The 19,608-nt window shown below is 39.2% G+C and overlaps 1 protein-coding gene across 1 annotated transcript in view; it reads left to right on the forward strand.

The window, feature by feature from the left end:
* The window catches only part of CWF19L2 (CWF19 like cell cycle control factor 2), an 87,498-nt gene extending 68,204 nt beyond the window's left edge, over positions 1–19,294 (forward strand). The window contains exons 14-18 of the mRNA XM_063127097.1: positions 3,166–3,282; positions 11,401–11,556; positions 13,564–13,644; positions 16,290–16,391; positions 18,786–19,294. Of these exons, the coding sequence (XP_062983167.1) occupies positions 3,166–3,282; positions 11,401–11,556; positions 13,564–13,644; positions 16,290–16,391; positions 18,786–18,926 (597 nt within the window). The 3' untranslated portion in view covers positions 18,927–19,294. The remainder of the gene's footprint in view (positions 1–3,165; positions 3,283–11,400; positions 11,557–13,563; positions 13,645–16,289; positions 16,392–18,785) is intronic.
* Positions 19,295–19,608: the final 314 nt, after the last annotated feature.

Here is a 19,608-nt window from a genome sequence, read left to right on the forward strand (position 1 = left end):
GAGAGCCTGTTGTGCAGAATATAAGTGTTTGAAATAAATAAAAAGTATCTAATGGAAGCATGAAAAGAGAAGTTACATAAAATAAAGGAAGGGCAGTATAGGGGGTTGAAAAGGACAAGATATTCTTTTATTTCCAAATTTAATTTGACTTGGAGACAGTAATAAAAGTGAGTTATGTAGCTCTTCCGAATTTTCATAATACACCAACACTTGCAAATTATTTATTTTTATTTTATTTTTTTATTTATTTAAGTATTTTTATGCCGCCATTCAGCCAAAAAAGGCTCTCATGGCGGCTTACAAAAGTATTTCTTGACAGTCCCTGCCCACAGGCTTACAATCTAAAAGACATGACACAAAAGGAAAGGGGATTGGGAGGGAGGAGGAGGAGGGGGAAAAGGAAAGCAAATTCAGGCACTACAATCTTAGTTGGAAATTAGTAATAGTATTATTTGTTCCTGTTGCCAGCACTGGTCCTAGACAAATTTCTTTCCTTCCTGTGACATGGCCTCAAATATAAACCCATGTGAGAAGGACTTTTTCCCTGCATATCACACTAGATTACCATTATGGGGTGGTATACAAATGCATAGCTTCGGATATGGGGTGGTATACAAATACAATAAATAATATTAACACTAGACATGACTTCAATGGGATGGAACCCATTTCCCCAAGACCTAGGCCCTTTTGACACCTAAGGATTATCCCAGGCCTGGATGCACAGGGACGATCCCGGGACAAAAGGCAGTTGTAGAAACGGCCCTAGTCTGTAAATTATCTTTGGTGAGTGATCAGGAAGAATGTCACAGTCTTTCTCCCTGAGTACAAGCCAATGCTGATGTGAGAAGGAAATACATAATTCCAACAACAACCTGGGTTAAATGGGGTATGCCTGTATCATCCACTGAGATAAGAATGAACTGCATCACCAGAGAGATTTTTTTAGTTCTTTCTACCAAAATGGGTATAAAACAAGAGATTTTATTCTTTCTACCAAAATGGGTATAAAACAAGCATTTCTACCCTGTATCTAACACCTGAATGGTTTTCTCAGAGCAGCTTACAAATGATCTAAAATGTAATGAAATAGAAAAAAACTATTCGCTTGAGCAATAAAACAAATCCAACAGGGTGAAGACAACAACTAGAAAAACAGCAGAGCAACACAGAAGCATCGAGCAATAACATAGAAGTGTGTTCAAGCAATAACAGTTCTCACCAGTAATTTGAACACACTCAGGGATGAGTAGTGTTGAATCTCCCAGAGCGATGGGTTCTATAATCTAATACAGAAATATAATTAATAAATAAATAAATAATCTAGCTGCTGCTGAAGAAAAAGCTCCCATCTTGTATCTCTGTCATCTGCAGCTCACTGAGCAGACGAAACCTTTAACAATTCCCATGAAAAAGGCACAAGGTTCACTGTGTGAGATAGTGGGTCAGAGTATAAATCATCCTTCCCCAAGCTAGTATTCTCCAGTTATGTTGGATTGCCATACCCAGCTAGCATGTCCATTGGGAAGTATGGGAGTTATAGTCTAACACATCTGAAAAGGCACCAGATTATAAATGATTTGGAAAAACATGATTTCCTAGAACCTTGAGTTGTATCCAACTGCTCCAGGGCTAGTGGTAATGATACTGTGCTGGTGTAAACTGCCATTTCCACAGTGTAACTTCTGATTGCTAAGGCAGTGGGGAAAAGCAGTGATTTGCTGCTAAAGTTTGGTGGTGTTGCCAAATTTTGGCAGCAAATCACCTCTTTTTTCCGTTGCGCTAGCAAGCACTAGTTACATTGCATAAGCTTTGTTTCACACTATTGCAGCATCATTAGCGCTGGTGCTGGGGCACAGTTGGATACTGTCCATAGACTGTCTGTCTGACACGCTTTTTAAAATTTGTGGATATGGACAAATGACTGGAGAAACCAGACAGATGTGAGAGTATGTATTTGTTATGTTGTCTGGATGAAATTATGGAAGAGTTATGAACTCAGATATTAGGACAGGGAGGCTTGGGGACTAGAGAAGTTTTTGACATTTTTGTACTGGTATATATACTGGGGCTGTTCACACATAACGGTGATGTTCGGTTGGGAATTCATAGGTTAATTAACCCATGAATTGTGGGGATGTGCAAACCCATGGGTTAATTTGTGGTTGTTTAACCCTTGAACAACCCCATGTGGCTGGGGTGGGATGTCACAATAACAACTTGCAAATACAGCATTCATAAGTGGAAACTGGAAGTGGCATGCATCGCCACATTTTGTAGGTTAATTAACCCATAAATTGCCACCAAACATTGCCATTACATGTGAAGAAGCTCATTGTTTTGTTTTCAAACGCTGTGAAAGAAATAAGCTTCAGAAATATGGTTCTGAGCTGCCATTCTTTCTAAAGAGAATATGCGATGTTTGTGGTGGTATAGTTGTTCAAAAATCCAGCCAATAGAAACGTTCTTTCTCCTCCATTTAATAAATGGAAATTCTTCCTAATGGCAAGAACCCTCTAACTGTGGCCCAAACTAGAAATGATGGTGGTATGCCAGTCTCTTTAAATGTAGGTCTGCCTCATCTATATGCATAAAGTAGAGATGGGGATGTCCAACTTCAAGAGCAAAAGGGGAGCACAAGTAAGAAGGGCTTAAAATATTCCCTACTCTCTCTGCTTCTTCCATTGGTTGTGGGTTTTTGTTTTTTTTGCTTATTCAGATCCACTTCCTCTTTGGAGTCCAGCCAAGGGAAGTCATGGTATGGGTAGATAATGGTGTGGAAGCTAAACACGCACGTGTCCCTTTAGCTTTTATTATATGATTGGGCCTGATCCATATTCAAAGAGATGTATCTAATAATAATAATAATTTTATTTCTTACCCACCTCTCTATTTTGATCGAGGCGGGAAACAACAGTAAGTATAAAATACATAAAATACTGATTAAAACCATAGTATACATTGTTAAAACTTCCTTAAAAAAATCCTAAAAGCATCCTAAAATTCCACTGGATCTGCTGCCACTATGTCTAGTTTGGCCATCACTTTCTTTTTAGGATGGATATAGGAACTGAGCAAAACTGCTTTCATTTATTACAACTTTGGGAATGTGAAATACACACTAACTAGAAGCTTAAACATTCTTGTATTTCCCCCCTTCTCTAGGTATACTTATCATTGCCAAACTATCAGTCCCTTACTGAAGGTCATTGTCTGATAGCTCCTATGCAGCACTACACTGCAGCCACTCTTCTAGATGAAGACATCTGGGAGGAAATCCAGGTGGGTAAAGCCTTTGATGTGGTTTGTTATGTAGTTTTCTTGAACCTTACCTGCTTTTATAATGTCTAAATGCATTGGGCTCAACCCAGCCAAAGTTAAGCACTTTTTTTGATTGATTTCAGTGGAAGACAAACAGATTGCCCTGTGAGTGACGGGGAGGGAACCATTTTATTTAGCAGGCTGCTTGCTTCCCAAGTATGTTCAGAGATGAGCCATCTCTTCTCCCCTACCTCTCCCACCCCGTAATTAGAATTATGCACAAAGTGACATCTGAATGAACAATTATTATACTTTTTTTTATGTATTCAGGAGATAAAAACTTAGAAAATAAAATTGGCATCATTAATGTAGTACAATTCAACACTTTGAATAAATGTTCTGAAGTATTAAAGTAACTCCCAAGTGCTTGTAGCATCTAATATGCCAGTTTATCTACACCTAATAACCTGGTTTGAAAATGGAGACACTTTAAGAGAATTCGTTTAAATTCGCATAGCACTTGCACGTTTATTCCAAGTGCAGAGCACATGAAATGGCTACTAAATCTACATGCATGCACTGAGAATGCTGTCTTTTCAGGTTGCCACCAAACGCACCTCTGAAGGTTGAGGTGTCAAATGAAGGCCTCCCCTGAAGGTTTTAAGACTCAGGCAGGCTTGGATGGGGGAAGGCAGTCTTTCAGATAGTCTGGTTCAAAGCTGTATAAACCTTTATAGGTAATAACCAGCACTTGGAACTCTGCCCAGAAACAGACCGGTAGGCAGTGAAGCTGTTTTAACTTGCAAGTCATGTTTGCCCTGATGTTGGCAGTCTGGATGAGCTGAACTTTCTGAACAGTTTTCGAAGGCAGCCCTTAAAGAGTGTTTTATATATGGGATGTAGCTAAGGCATGTCAAACTGTGGCTAGATCAGACATCTCTAGAAACTGGGTATTAACAGGCATGTGTCTCTTGATTGGGTACTGTTGCGATAGCATGCAAGTTGTAGTCATGTGATTCACTTGTATAGCTGTTGGGCTATCTCCTGATGCCCCACAAGTGCCTAGGATGTCCCAGTGCAATGACCTAGGGGCTGCAAAGTTGTTTGGTTCTAAAGGCGAGTATCTTATAAGAAAAACTGAGTCAGTAGTTATGTAGGATTGAAGAGTGATCTGAAAGAATGTTTATTATTACAATTATTAATAACCCTGCCTTTCGGGATAGAAATCCTTCCAAGGTGGCTTCCAAGTAAGATAAAGATACATTCATAAAATTACTATGAACAATATAAGAATAGGGCAGTTGATGGTAGAAGGCCCTCTGAGGCAGCTTCCACCAGCCTGCCTGCTGTCTTGTTTCTCCTGGAATCCTTCCCATGGGGCAATGGGGTTGTGGGTGGGAGGGGTAAGCCAGCTGCAGCAGGCCCTGAGGTCTTCACCTGCCTGTGTGTGTTTCCCACCCCCTGATGTCTGTCTGTCTGTCTCTCTCTCTCTGATGCAGTTTTAAGCTTCAGCAGCAGATGGGAGAGTACCCGGGAGCCATATGTAAAGTACACTGAACTTCTCAGTGGAAGAGCACATGCAAATGCAATAAATAAAAACTGAACACAGTTTATTACATTTATATTCTGTCTTTCTTCCAAGGAGCTCAAGATACTGTACATCCTTCCATCCTATTTTATTCACTGACCCAAAGCTAAAATGCTTTAATTATTTTTTTAAAAAAAATAGAGCATTGATTGGAGCTTTTTAGACTTCCTGGCAAAATCAAATCCCTAACAAAATATATGAGCTGTTTGCATGTCATGTTGGCATCACTGGATTTCAAACACGTCAAAACTTAAATCCTTTGGGTTTAGGCCTTGGCAAAACAATCCAGAACAGTGATAATGATATTAATAATTATTTGTGGTAGGTTTGCTTGTCTAACTAGGCATATTATTTTTATTGACTTTAGACCACATGGATGGTTTACATTTGAGAGTAATGTTTATTCAGGAGGATTAATTGAGTCATTCAAGCCAAGAGCCTTCTAGGATATGGTCTCATGTAGAGGCAACTGAAGTTCAGCTAAGAGCTAAATATAAACTCTGGGAAATTGTGGTGGGGGGGAACACTTTTTATAATGGGAAAATGTAATTAAATATGCCTGGGAAGTTCTGCAAAAATATTTAGAAAATTCATCCATTCTGCTAAGAGCATATCTCCAGAGCAGTTTGGCCAGTTGTGGCCTGCTGAATCAATACAAGTCAAATAGATCCTTTATAACCGCTGAGAAGATTCCGAGCTCTTTTAAATGTGTTTTTGTGAACTTATTTTCTTGCATGCCTAATTAAAGTCCTGCGGAGATACCTTTTCCTTGTATCATGTGTAGACACTTGTCACATAGGATTATTTCCACTGTCATCCACAATCACCATGGATTCAAAAGCCTGGTTGTGCATTGCTTCATTATCCCAGTTTCAGCAAGAGAATGCAGACATAAGCTTGAAAAACAATTTCCAGAGTGGCAGATGTGCTAGTCTATTGCAGCAAAAACAGCAAAGAGTATTATGGCACTGTAAGGACTAACAAATGTATTATTGTATCAGCTTTTGTGGATTATAGCCCACTTCATCTGATTAAGTGGACTATAGTCCACAAAAACTTATGCCATCATAAATTGGTTAGTCTTAAGGTGCCATAATACTCTTAGTTGCTCTTGAAAAGCAAGTAGTCCCTAATTATCTACGAAATGTAGAACTCCCGCAATATTTCAGTAATATCCTGTAAATCCTAACGGTAGTAGTGTTGATAGAAAGCCTAGCCTGGGTGCCCATAGGAATGTAGGAAGCTGCATATTCTGAGTCAGACCACTGGTCCATCTAGCTCAGTGTTGCCGGCACTGACTGGCAGTGGCTTCCCGTGATTTCAGGCAGGGTTTTTCCAACCCTACTTGCAGATGCTGGGGATCGAACCTGGGACCTTCTGCATGCAAAGCAGGTTCTCTACCACTGAGCTATATAGCTCCTCCCTCTGCCTTAACTCAGGCAGAGACCTTACAACTAAAATGACATATTAGTTTTCTTTTATTTCTGCATGCATACTATTTGCATTCCTAAGGAAATATAGGACTCCATTATATTTCCTACTGAATTTTAATTAGCCTGGAGACATTGGAGAGTATGTGCAAATTGTCGCTTTTTATAGAACGTTAGACCTCCTCGGAAGATGTTAGAGGTCTACAGATCTATATAAGGAGAGATTAGATTTTGGTTTTAGGGCTGTATATCTCAACATAATACCTTGAACCTGGCTGAGTTACAAGCTGGTAGGCAGGGTAGCTCTTTCAGCACAGTTATGGTATGTGCATGGCAAGGCACTACATTCAACAGCCTTGCTGCAGCATTCTGTATTAACTGACCTTCCAAATCAGCCTCAGAAGCAGCCCCAGATAGAGAGCAATACAGCATTGTATTCTCGAGGTTACCACTGCATGGAACACAGTGGTTAAGCTATCCCTGCTCAGGAAGTTGGTAAAACGTGCTTCATGCTACAGAAGTCATTTGGGCTTTTCATTAGAGGGGAAGAGATGTCTGTGCATATCTCCCTGTCTAGCTCTCCTTATTTCCTTGGTCAAGGAAAGTGCCCTGGGGTTGGGAAGAGGGTAAATTTAGAAGTAAAAAAATAATACACAAATAAGCTCACAGATGTTACTAATTCACAAAAATGGTTACTACTACACTGCCTGCATGCACAAAAAAAGGTGAACTTCTATAAAACTTTCTTTAGTTGGCTTGGGGTTATTTTTATATACTAGAAGAGATCAGGCAAATGCCTTTTTACAAAACTATCTAAGAAGTTTCCCTTAAGGATTTCCCCTCTAAAAGCAGGGCTCATTTGACCAATGCAGTTTTCTACTTTAGTTTAGAGGTGGCAGAGTAGTTTCAAAACTTATGAGGAAGTTCTATCTTTTACAGAACAAATTAAAATACATTTTAAAGTACCGTTTTGTACTTTGCCAGCACAATAAATTCTAGTACCTTAGAGACAAACAAATAGAAAAGTCAATATGAAAAAGTGGTTGTTGGCCACATCCATTGGAACATTGCCCTTATTGATTTCCGGCTGAAAGATGTGAAAATGTATGACTTGACCATCTTTTATCGCTCTCTGGTCACAACTGTTGAATTAAAAACTATGGATAAGGTTAAACTGAAATTTGCCACCGAGTGAAACACAAGTGAAGGCCCTTACTTCACAGTCAAACCGCTGTTGTAAGATCACAATTTACACTCTGCTGTTGTCAGGTTTTTAAAAATGCACTTAGGGCACAATCCTATACATGCTTAGGCAGAAAAAAAGTCCTACAACTCCCAGCATGCCCCAGCCAGCATGATTGTCTTGGGAATGCTGAAGAGTTGTAGAACTTTTTTCTGTCTAAACATGCATAGGATTGTGCCCTTCAAATGACTGACACAGATATCCTGGCACAGGCAAACAAATAGCTTGCTGCTCTACCTTGCTGGAGAATAACAAGGTCAGGAAGTTGAGGAAGAAATGGGGAAAGACTTGTTGTGGATACCAAAGCCTCAGAGGAAATGTCTGAAAGTTTGGGTGAGAACCGAGTTGTAAGCAAAAACCGAAGAAGCAAGTGGACTACTAGTACTACATCTAATTGGACCTCTGAGTAGACATACATAGGATTGCTCTGGAGATGTCATAAATAGGCCAAAATAGTACCATTTTGTATGCTCAGTAGTAAATGATGCATTTTATGATCTTAAAGCAGGAGAATAAGTTTGATAAGAACATTTCAATTTATCTGGACACTTCATGGTTGGCCCAAGATGTGTTTATGAAAACTAAAGCTCATAGCACCAGTCCTACTGAGAGCCTCTTCACATAGTTGTGAAGAGTCCTACTGAGAGCCTCTTCACATAGTTGTGAAGATGCACAGGGTAGGGATGGGGGTGGGGGTGTCTCAGTTACAAAATTCAGTCAGGATTAGGGTACTTCTATTACAAAACCGTGTATTGGAAGACCTAAAGATGGTAGTGGTAACTTCGAGGCTCGACTTCTGCAATGCACTCTACATAGGGCTACCTTTGTGCCTAGTCCAGAAACTTCAGCTAGTTCAAAATATGGCAGCCAGGCTGCTCACCGGTACACCTAGGGGTGACCACATTACACCAGTTTTAAAATCTCTTCACTGGCTGCCCATTAGTTTCCGGGCGAAGTATAAAAGTGTTGGTTATCACCTTTAAAGCCCTTCATGGTTTGGGTCCAAGCTACCTGCAGGATCGCCTTCTCCCGTACAATCCGCCCTGCACACTCGGGTCCTCTTGGAAGAATTTACTCCAGCCAACAAAAACAAGGCTGACAACTATTACCCAGAGGACCTTTTCTTCTGCCGTTCCCAGTTTGTGGAATGACCTGCTGGGAGAGATTCGTCAACTTAACAGTCTTCCGGAATTTAAGAAAGCCATAAAGACTGATCTCTTCCGGCAGGCCTACCCAGTTGAATTTTAAGATGCCCTTTTAATAATGTGCTGTATTTAATAATGTATTAGTTTTAAACATTTTAATTAGTTATATGTATTTTATGGTGTTTGTATTTGTGTTGTACCCTGCCTCGTACCAGAGGGAGAGGCGGGTAACAAATTATTATTATTATTATTATTATTATTATTATTATTATTATTATTTACAATATTTATATACCGCCCTCCCCATTCAGAATTTCCGTGTGGCGGACAAAATAAAATAGAATACAAACAGAATAAAAACACATTAAAAGTACATTAAAAAAAGCACAAGCTGCAAAATAAACCGCGGCTGGTTGCTAAGGGAAGCCTTCCTGGAACAACAGCGTTTTCAAGAGGCACCAGAAGGAATACAAAGTTGGTGCCTGCCTGACCCCCCGAGGCAGGGAATTAAGTGTAGCAAGTTAATTATTTATTGTGAAATGACTGGGAGATGTTTGAAAAGCAGGTGTAGATTGTGGAATGTTCAAATTCTCAGAAAATTAGGAACAACAACAACAGGAAGCTGCCTGGACCATCTACTCAGTCTTGTCTACACTGACTGGCAGTAGCTCTGCCAGATCTCAGGCGAGAGTCTTTTCCACCCCTACCTGGATGTGCTCTACCACTGAGCGTACAGCCTTAAAATTGTCCTAGTAGCTGCAGTAGTTGTGGCAAAAGTACAGCCCTCTGTGGAATTGAACTTGCAAGTCTCCAAAATAGGCTGCCAATGGAAGTGACAGGCAGTAATGTCTCAGCTGCTGAATTAATTCTTAGTGTCTATAACTAGAACAGAATAATGAATAGTTCTGCTTACTGATGTATGATTCTTGAAGATGCCGGCCAGGGGGTTGTTTCCATTTTAATTTGCATTTAAATGTCATTGCTACTCGGACATCCTGGTGCCAGTATTTTAGCTTGACAGTCCTTAACCTGCCTTCACAGTCTCTGCTTGGCTTCATAGTAATCTTGATGCAGCTGTGCTTTTTCAGGGAGAAGCATGAACTGTAAAGCAAAATCAGAGATGAAAGTTTCAGGTGGCATGCCCTCAAATAGTCTCCAAATAATTGTTGCAGACTTGCCTTGACATCACAAGAGCTATAAACTTTGCATATACTACTGCACAAGAAAATGGAGTGGTAGCTTACAATATAGTTGGAAAATACCTTTCTGGTTTAGAAAATCTTTCTATAACTAACTCATTAGGGCTTTTAAGACTTGGAGTCTATCTCTGATATCTGCAGTTAATGGAAAAGGTAGCCAGAGACCTTTGAGAACCACAGGTGAACTTCAGCCCATGAAATGCATATGCCATAATAAAACGGTTAGTCTTTAAGATGCCACCATTTTTTTGTTATTTCTACCAATCAGAGTAGAAAACACTGGGCTGGATGGACCAAAAGTCTGACTCAAGAGTAAGCCACCATCCTATGTTCCTTAAAATTGCTAGGGAGAGGACAATGCAACCTTCTGCAGTTAGGTAGCCATTGTCAGATGTGTGAATTAGGTAAGTCATTTGGTTTGTTTGGGAACTAATGTATTGCTTTGCAATATAGGAGTGTGTTTGTTGTTTTGTCCAGAGAAATGAATGCCAGTCTCTTTATTTGCTTTGCAATGCTTGTTCTGAATGACAAAACAAATCATTGTTCCCATGTTAAAAACAAATATCCAGTTTCAAGATGTAATATGGGTTTTTATTCCTAGTGTAACAAATGTGCTAGCTTTACTAGGTTAATGGGCTGTAAAATGAACTGTGAATTCTATAATATATGGGTCTAGCACTTTCGAAATGGTCAGTGACGTAAGGTGCCTTAAACTTGTGGTTTCCAACATACTATAATTTTAAAGGAGCTCAATTTGAAGGAAGTTCTTACCACCTGCCTCCTCTCTGTTGGATGCCATCACGACATTTCAAGTTTGGGAACCAAAATCATTTCTCATTCATTGGAAATCTAGACTATGATTTCCACCTTATCTGTTTGTTTTTTAAAAAAATGCCGGCTTCCAGGCACCACTCCAAATGCAAACTGATCCACTCTATAATTGGTTGTGACATTCCATCCTATAGAGGAGAAGGAGTGAGTGTGAATGCAGGTCAAGTCTGTTACAGTAACAGGTTGGGTAAACTCCTGCACAATGGAGATGAAAGGGCTAAGATTGCTTTTCTTTAAAGGAATATTAGTATCTGACTTAAAGGTCAATCATGCCTGATGAAAATGTCACTTTTTGATAAATTGTGTAATTGGAAGGCAGAGTGGAGGAATGGTGGCATTTGGAGTCAATACTAGACAAGGTATTAACTTTTGGGGGAAATGAAACTCTGAGACCTCCTGTTGTTTCTGCTTCCATTTATGGTCCCTTCAGATTTTCTGAACTTTAGTATGCCTTTCATTTGACAGATAAGACGACACCTGGCTTTGGCATTATGCACATATTATAAATATTTAAAATTACTCATCATGTTCCAGTGCTGAGCTCATTATAACTTATTTTGAATGCAACATGACATTAGCCTATGCAAGTTTAAGATTTCTCAGTTAATACCAGGTACTTATATAAATGTGTTACCTAATTATTTTATTATTGGAAACTATAGTTTTCTTGATGCTTCTCTCCCCTGACCCATCCCTTTTGCAGTTATTCAGAAAAACCTTGGTAAAGATGTTTGAAGCACAAGAGCTGGATTGTGTCTTTCTCGAGACAAACCTAAGCATAAAGAAGCGGTATCACATGGTATATGAATGTATCCCTCTCCCAAAGGAAGTGGGGGATATGGCTCCCATCTACTTCAAGGTAATTATGTTTTGACATTCTCTAGTTCTCTCCATTTTCTGTTTTGTTCACTTTACTTAAAAAAACACACCACCCCAACTAAAATGAAGTCATATAAAATGCAAAATCTCATATTAATAAAATGAGATATCTCATATTAATTTATTTCCCTTCTCCTAAGTGAAACTACTAAGGTGCAGCTTCCTAAAGAATTTGTTCAGGCAAAGTTTGAAGTACAACAAGGGGCTGAAACGGTACTTGGGAAAAGCCCCCTCAATCACGTGAATGCTGCTGTGCAGACTGCATAGCCCACTGTCATCCCACAGCTTCCCTCTCCCAGTTTACAGTGTGGACAGGCAGAGAAAAACAAGGATTGGCGTGGGTGGGAGCTGCCTGCCTAAGGGGAATGTGGGGCTGTCTTAAAGGCTAAGCTGGTGTGTCCTTTGTCTGACAATTGAGAGCCAGTACATTGAGAGCAAGTACATTGTTTTTAACAGGACTGTTTTGGAACATCTCTACACTCCCCTTTCTCGGTATATGGTTACAGTGACCTGGTTTGCACATAACAATAAGCCATGGATTATTTAACCCATGGTTTGTTGCCCTACCCAGAGTTTGCCTAGGAGACTATTGAACAATATGAGGCTTGTTTTCTCAATCCCTCCTCCTCTACCTGTTTCCTCCCTGTATCTCAAATGCATTTGTGGTGCTGTAGCACTGACAAGTAGACTGGCTGTGTTTCTTGCCTACTGCATCTGTAGCCTGGCAAAACGACCCATGAACAGCCCACGATTCTGGGTTCACATGTGACAACAAAGCACGGTTTAAACTACCCAGTTTGCAATCCAACAAGAAACTATGTGTTGTCTTTCAGGATGGTTTGTGATTAATAAACCGTGGGTTGTTAACATGGCTGGGTTCACATAAAATAACAATCTAGAATTCAGCAACCCATACCACACGGTAGCGTTTCATTTGAACCCGGTCATTGAGGCTGTGACCTGGTTCTTACGTAACGACAACCCATCAGTTTAAAAACTGATAGGTTGTTGGGGGAAATGCAGGTGTGCTGCCTGTAGTATGCCTGCCTCTTCTGTTTTACAGCACAACCCATAATTGGTTGTTCTTAGGTTGTACAGCGTGACATGCAAATCTGGACTGCTGCATTGTTTAGGGGGTAAACAACTAGAAGTTAACCTGTGGTTCGTTGTTGGGTTAACAGCTGAGATGTTTAGTCCCTAAACAGTCCAGCTGCACAACTGATGAAGGAGGAGAGGCACCCCATGGTTTTTAAAACCCATGGTTTTAAAAAAACTGTTGGGTTATCATTTATTTATGTATTGCATTTCTATACCGCCCAATAGCCGGAGCTCTATTGTGTGAATAGCCTGATTTTCTCAGTCTTGTAAGTTTCTTCGTAGACGTTAAAGTTAAAATGGATTCCCTTGCTGGCTCCTCTCCAGATCTTATGAATATTTGACTCATTATAGGAATCTAGTTTAGAGCCATTAACACAGCATTTAGAGGCAGCAGTGACTGAAATATACTTATTGTAGAATTTAATCACAACAGAAACATGGCATTATGAGTCTTTCCTGAGATTTCCCCCCCCCCCCCTTATGTACAAAAAAGGCTAATGGAATCTAATTAATTCTCAGAGCCATTAAAAGGCCTGTGGCCTTTTTAATTCTGTAAACTGAAAGTTCTCATTTCAAGGTAATTTGTGTCAGGCTAAAGTTAGACGGCAGTTCTGAAATTATAAAAAATAAAAGGGGAAAGGTAGTGAATAAAATTAGTATGAAATCACTTCATTATGCATTAATCTATATAAATTGAATTCTACAAATCGCAGAAATGTCTCCAAGTTAATTTCTTACTTTATAAAATGAATATGCATTATTGAAGTTCCACAGTCTTCCTTCTCTTTGTGTGTGTGTGTTTTTTTTTTAAATTACAAATTAAGTTCTACGTTATAGCATATAGCGCCATTCCAAGAGTGTTTCATTCATTTTTTTGAAATTTTTTCAGAAAGCTATAATGGAATCTGATGAAGAATGGTCCATGAACAAAAAGCTGATTGATCTATCTTCAAAAGATGTTCGCAAGTCGGTATGTATTGAAGTTTGTCACGTGTAATGCAAAGCAGGTCTTCTGCATGTGACCAGTTCTTTGAGTGTGAGCTATGTTTTAAAAGAACCAACTGTGAAAAGTAAAAATACAGTTGTTGGAAAATATGAGATTTGAATTTCAGGGCCAAACATGCAGATGTTGTTTCAAAGGTCTCCTGCTTGGAGTTCTGGAAGATAAACTTAGTTAATTGATGCTGGTGACACAGCCCTTTTAAACTGCACTGTGGGCTTTCAAAGGCACAAGCCATTGTAGCAAAAGAAATCCTGTTTTAGCCAAACTAAACCAACAACAAAAAAAAGGAAACCCCAACAGAGATGCTACAAAAGGCAAAGGCAAAGGAGTCGAACAAAGGATGTTATTTAATAAGATAAAATATAATTTTATATGTTTATATTCATTTATTTATTTATTTCATTTTTATACCGCCCAATAGCCGAAGCTCATCTTACACTGGTGAGATTTTTGTGACATACAGTGAGACGCGTTGGATTTATTTCATCTTAATAAATAACATCCTTTGTTCTACCCCTTTGGCTTTTTTGGCATCTCTTCCTGTTTTAGGTCATTTATCCAAATATCTAAGGCTAGAATCCTAAACATGTTTACTGGGAAGAGGTCAGTAAACCTATTTAGGATTACACTGCATGGCGTGCGCTTACATGGGATGACTACTACTACTACTACTACTACTTCTTCTTCTTCTTCTTCTTCTTCTTCTTCTTCTTCTTCTTCTTCTTCTTCTTCTTCTTCTTCTTCTCCTCCTCCTCCTCCTCCTCCTCCTCCTCCTCCTCCTCCTCCTCCTTCTATTTATTTGTTACCTGACTTTTGCCCAATACTGGGCCTCAAGGCAGCCTTACAAAATTTAAGAACATATACATTTTAAAACCTATGAACAGAAATACACAAAGGTAACAATATATTAAATATATTCCAATATTTAAACATTTAAAATACATGACAATTTTAAAAGTGTTTAGCACAGACGGAGGCTCAGATTCATCGCCAAAGGTTTGCTGGAACAAAAAAGTTTTTGCCTTCCTCCGAAAGCACATCAAGGAGGGAGCCAGTCTAGCTTCCCTGGAAGAGAGTTCTAGAGCACTGGAGCAGCCACTGAGAAGGCCCTCTTCCGTGTTCCCACCAGCATGAGGAAATGTTAGTAAGGAGCATTATTTCTCTGTGTTTCAAAACAATCAACCACCGTTACAAAGCATCATTTGATTTTATAGCTGCAAAACTAAATTTCTGGGCTAAGTTCTTCTAACATAAAATAATGTGTGTCCCCCCTCCACACCACCACACACCACCCCAACTTGATATTCCCATTTCCTCTCTGATTATTCCCTTCTCATGAGTCTGCAGCACTAATCTGGATATGGCGCCAAAATGAATTTTGCAAAGCAAATTTAAAATCAAGGTTTAAAAAATAAAGTCAGGAATCAGTATTGACGTGCCTAACTAACCTATCCATGTAGGCGTATTCCTAAACCGTTAAAGTTCTGAAATATAAACACATGTTCTGGTTTTGCACATCAGTAGTGGAGATGTACTTAGAAATATTGCTGAATTATTTTTGAGCATCTCTGAGGCATAATGGATTAAATGCAGTTGTGATATTTGCACCACTTGAGGGCATAGAATGCCTTTGGAGCAAGGCTTCCTGTATTTCTGGAGACAGAAGTTTTGGTAACATAAACCATGAACTGGGCAAACTTTTTATGCTTATTTATTTATTTATTGCATTTTTATAGCGCCCAATAGCCAAAGCTCTCTGGGCGGTTTGCTCTTAACTTCGGTTTCCTTAACGGGATCCATGAACATTTATATGATAACTATTCACAAAAAGCCCAGCATTTTACATCTGAGTGATTGCAGAGGGAAATACCTGCGCTTCACTGGTACTTTACATTTACAAACTTTACATTTTCTGTGGGCAAAGCTTCCTTTCTAAACATGCACTGTGTAAATGGTAGGTGCAAATCACCGTTTACACCTTAGGGATCTCCAACTCCTGGCCTCGAGGATTTAAAGGACATATATTTGTCCTTCACAGTTTAGTTGTTATGTTTGCAGTGGAAAATAAATGCAGCAAACTCTGTTTTCAATAGAGTGTGAAGTAACTTTTATGTCCAAGCCATGGAAAAGGTATACTATTCTGGAGCTACTTTCTTTGCTGCGTCCTCTAAAACATGTAAGGCAAGTTCAGACTTCTGTTAAGGTGAATCTGCAAAAAGAAAACACACATACACACACCTGTTTTTTGTTTTGTATGATGTGTGCCTAAACGTGCTGAGCTCGATCCAAACTTTGCCCTTCGTTTTGATTCAGTGGAGAGATCCTACTGGTGAAATAGGTGAAGGGATCTTTGACAACTTCCCCCTTCCTACTGCAGCCTACAGTGCCCCCCCACACATACTACCCTCTAGAGCAGATTTTTGGAGAAGAGGGAGTTGGCCACAGTTGCCTCCTCAACTTCAACTAGTGGGAGCAAAGCCATGTTGTGTTTCTAGATTTCTGCCCTACAGGCTTTACATCTCAATTTAAAAAAGCTAGCTGTCAATGTTGAACATTTTAAAATGTGATTCCTCGGCTGAAATAATTAATGCACTGTCTTGTTTTGTGTTTAGGTTCCAAAAGGTTTGCCCTACTTCTCTGTAGACTTTGGCCTCCAAGGAGGTTTTGCTCATGTCGTTGAAGATCAACACAAGTTCCCTTTTTATTTTGGAAAGGTATTGAAAAGTGTCTGTTCTATGAGTCTGGCACAAGAGATGTTCCTCATGCGTTATGCTGAGAAGCTCACTGTATATATTAGCAAAGTTAGACACAGCAGTATTATTACTGTGCACTTAGAACATCCCAAGAACATGAGTAATGTTTGTTATATCAGGGACTGAGCTGTGTAGTTAAGCTATTTGTTTTTGATGTTAATATCTCACCATGCAAAGTGAAAGTTGCAATAAAGGTTTGCTTGAAGGTAAAGGGCTAACTTTTTTATTAGCAAAATCAATATTGTGAGTCTAAAAGATACTCAGTAATAGATTTTGGGAATAACTTAATCTTCTCTCCCACCCTTCCAAATACAGTCAAGAACTCATGGGTAAACTTGCAGGAAATAGGGGGTGCCTTTGTTCAAACTCATGTTCCCATTTGACCCACATAGGGCTGTTTGCATGTAACAGCAGCAAATCTTGGTTTAAGTAACCCACGATTCAACATGTTCCACAGCCTTTTTGAATATTTGTCCCCCGATTGGACCAGTTAGGCATTTTGAGGTGACTTCCGAACTCAGATGCAATAGGTTTATTGTGAGTTAAATAACCCACAGTTAACTAAAATATTTCTAAGCAGTTTACAAAAGAATTTAAATATATTAAAATACAGTGTCATATAAATTAAAATACAATTAAAATATATAATGATCGATAAACATTTATATAAAACATTAAAAACCAATACAACACCATAATTAACAAATTGGGCAGCACACTCACTCAGGGAAGGCCTGGATGAACAGATGAGTCTTTAAGCATTCTACAGTTGGGTGCCTCATGAATACCAGGAGGGAAGCCATTCCATAAGGTGGCCACCACCACTGAGAAAGCCCACTTCCAGGTTGCTGCAAGATGGCAGTCTGGAGGTTGTGGTACAACCAGCAAGACCTCCTCCGAGGATCCTAACGATATTGCAGGTCTGTATTATGGAAGGTGATCAGGTAACCTGGTCCCAAGCTGTTCAGGACTTCATATACCAACAGCAAGATCTTGTACTTGGCTCAATAGCTAATAGGTAGTCAGTACAGTTGCTTCAACACCGGTGTAATATGTGCATGGCTAGCAACCCAGCTGCTGCATTCTGTACCAGCTGCAGCTTCTAGACCAGTGGTTCCCAATTAGCTAAGTACTGCGGACCCCTTGTTTTTCAAATGCCAAGCCATGGTCCCCCTACTTTTGAAAATTTGGTTATCTCTATGGTAGTTACCTGTGCAAAGCAATTTTTTTTGGAGAAAATAACGGGTAGCCTCTAATAAGCAAAGGATTTTAGGTACACTAAAAAAAACAGACCATAAATTTTTTGATATTTGTGATATTACCACGCAAAAATGACAATGATTTAGTTAGGAATATAAAGACGAATTTAATTGTACTAATGTCTAGTTTACAATTGAACAAATTATGACTTCTCTAGCAGCTACTAAACCTAAATGTGATGGGAGAAATCATGCCTCTTTTTGTCCTGAACCATCCCTTCCACATCCAGTTCAATATTTCCTACTTTTAATCTCGAATCTGAATCAACATCGAGCCGATTTCTATGCTTGTTCTTCATATAACAAAATGTCAAAAATGTTTGTTCACAAAGATATGTGGAACAAAAGGGAACTAGATGTTTCAAAGCTTTTACACCTAACTTATAATCAGGAAAAACCATCACCCAGAATTGGTCCAGTCTATATTCTTTGAAAAATGATTTCAATGAACCATCACAAGTCACGTCAACAAGCGCATCTTGCTCTTCCGCAGACAGAGTTGTTAGTTGTACATCACCACATTCAAAAGGATTCCTTATCCATGAGTTTTCAGGATTTGGTGCAGGGAAGTAATCTCTGAAGCTACTCGCTAAATCACTCAGGTTCTTTCGCGCATGACGTCACCGTCGAAGCAAACAGAGCGTGGGAGATGGCATATTTTCTTTTATTAAAATGCAGACCTTGCAGAGCTAATAGATGAATGGTGCCACGGACCCCCTGGAGTCTGCAGACCACCAATTGGGAACCACTGTTCTAGGCCAAATACAAGGGTGGCCTTAATCACATGGTGAGGTTACCAATGCATGTATTACAGTGGCCAGGCTATCCCTATCCAGGAAATGGTATAGCTGACATACCAACTCACAATTTTAACCCATAATTTGCCACCATTACGTGCGAACTGGGTCCCTGTCTTTTGAGGGAAGCTGTTTGAATAGTACATTTTCGTACTACCGAAGTGGGTGAATCACCTGTTCTTAAAATGCAAAGCTAGAATGATTTTTTTCTCCCTCTCCTGCTTTGCAGTCCTTGTTTTGATCAGGTGTGGGGTTTCCAGGTTAAATAATATTCTTCTCCATTTGTTCTATTTTGAAAGGAAATAATTGGTGGCATGTTGGATCTGGAGCCCAGACTTTGGAGAAAAAGACTGCGAGAAAACTTTGAGGATCAGAGGAAGAAGGTGTTGCATTTTGCTCAGGGGTGGAAACTGTATGACTTCACCAAAAGCAAAGAGTGAAGATGTAGAGCATACCTGGACATACGCAACAGCTGGATTACCCAAGATCCAAGAAGTTCATCCTTCTTATAGAGGAGTTCATGCAAAAGACAATATGGATGTTTTCTGCATTCTGAGTGAACATGTTAGATGCAAAATTATATTTTAAGGGAAGGCAGTTCATGGATTTAAGATTGAGATACTTGAGTTATCTACAAGTCAAATGAATTTCAGTAGTACAATATGGACAGAAATGCTTGGTGAAAATTTAAGTCCTTAATTTGATGGATGAGATATATATATATATTATCTTAAGCTATTCTTTCTGCCCTCCATCCTTCAATATTCGCCTGTTTACATTCTATAAAATGCTATTCCATTTCCATAGATTACAGTGCAGTTGGTTTTTCATTTAAGACAGTGTCATTTCTTTCTTAATGAGTTAAATTTGCTGCTCAAGTTGTAATTTCTTTTTAAAACTCTTTTCTGTTTGAAGTTATGACTATTTTAAGAGAGATTCTGTCAAAGGCGTACAGCATGGCAGTTAAAAAGAGAATTGGTCAAGGGTGGAATTTTGTACCATGTTACCTAGGAATAAGCTGCATTGAATTTGGCAGGATTTGCCTTTCAATATAAAAAGAAGAAAATATTCCATAACTGGCTTAAAATTGCATTTTTAAAGAAGATTATTAGACAAATGTCT

The sequence above is a fragment of the Elgaria multicarinata genome, chromosome 5 (assembly GCF_023053635.1).
Source record: "Elgaria multicarinata webbii isolate HBS135686 ecotype San Diego chromosome 5, rElgMul1.1.pri, whole genome shotgun sequence".
Lineage (NCBI taxonomy): Eukaryota > Metazoa > Chordata > Lepidosauria > Squamata > Anguidae > Elgaria > Elgaria multicarinata.